Below are 863 nucleotides of genomic sequence, written 5' to 3'. Positions count from 1 at the left end.
TTCCCCCCCCCTGCTGCCGCGTGCCTCTCCATGCACCCGTGAAGAAGTTCCATGATGACACTCCAGACTGGGAGAAAAGCAGGGAGGGAGGGCAGAGGGTGCAGCAGGAGGCAGGGAAGGGAGGCCGGGTGCAGTTTTGTGCCCCTAAGGGCCGGCGCACTCTAGGCGAATGCCTAGTTCGTCTAGCTCGCAAGCCGGCCCTGACAGGGACCAACAGGTAATCCTGCCTCTCTGAGCACTCCTATGTGATACACATTTATAGCAGGCACACTTTACAGTTGAGGTGCGCACATATTAATTTTAATGTGTAAAGGATCGTCCATCCCTCTTTGTTCTTTCAGGAGGCCCTGGAACAGCAGCTGGGAGCAATTCAGGTGCAAACGAAGCAAGTCCTCTTGTCTCTCTTCCCCCAGGTCATGTTAGACGGGGAACAGGTAGGCACCTCTTGTTTAGCTTGGGTTTTTACAGAACAAAACCATGAGATGCCTGAAGAATTTCCACTCTCAAGCTAAAAGGAAAGTAGCACAGCTGGTACTTTATGTGCAGAAGGGCCTGTCTCCTGCATCTGCAGTTGATGGGGGAAGGGCCTTGCTGGTTAAAGGGGACAGTGTTGGGCTGTGTGGTTCTGTGTGAAGCCACTTCACGTGTTGTTGCAGAACAGCTGTAAATTAATGATTGAAATTGCATTTGAGGATAGCTCAGTGGCTCCTCTTCAGCTATGTTGGTTCCGTAGCTGGTGCGGAAAATATGAACCCTGGGAAGCTGTTTTCTATGAAACTTCTTTAACCCCATTAGCAAGTCTATGGGTGCGTTCAGACGGGCATTTGAGCCGGTATACGAGACGGTTAGAATCGGAGTACGTA

General features: G+C 51.1%; 1 protein-coding gene across 1 annotated transcript in view; it reads left to right on the top strand.

The window, feature by feature from the left end:
- RRBP1 (ribosome binding protein 1) overlaps positions 1 to 434 on the top strand; it is a gene marked incomplete at its 3' end in the record, with an annotated part of 35,834 nt that extends 35,400 nt beyond the window's left edge. Inside the window, exon 12 of the mRNA XM_015407850.1 lies at positions 342 to 434. Coding sequence (XP_015263336.1) covers positions 342 to 434 — 93 coding nt within the window. The remainder of the gene's footprint in view (positions 1 to 341) is intronic.
- Positions 435 to 863: the final 429 nt, after the last annotated feature.

Source organism: Gekko japonicus, unplaced genomic scaffold, assembly GCF_001447785.1.
Source record: "Gekko japonicus isolate JY-2015 unplaced genomic scaffold, Gekko_japonicus_V1.1 scaffold3496, whole genome shotgun sequence".
Taxonomy (NCBI): domain Eukaryota; kingdom Metazoa; phylum Chordata; class Lepidosauria; order Squamata; family Gekkonidae; genus Gekko; species Gekko japonicus.
This window is presented reverse-complemented; position numbering and strand designations above follow the sequence as displayed.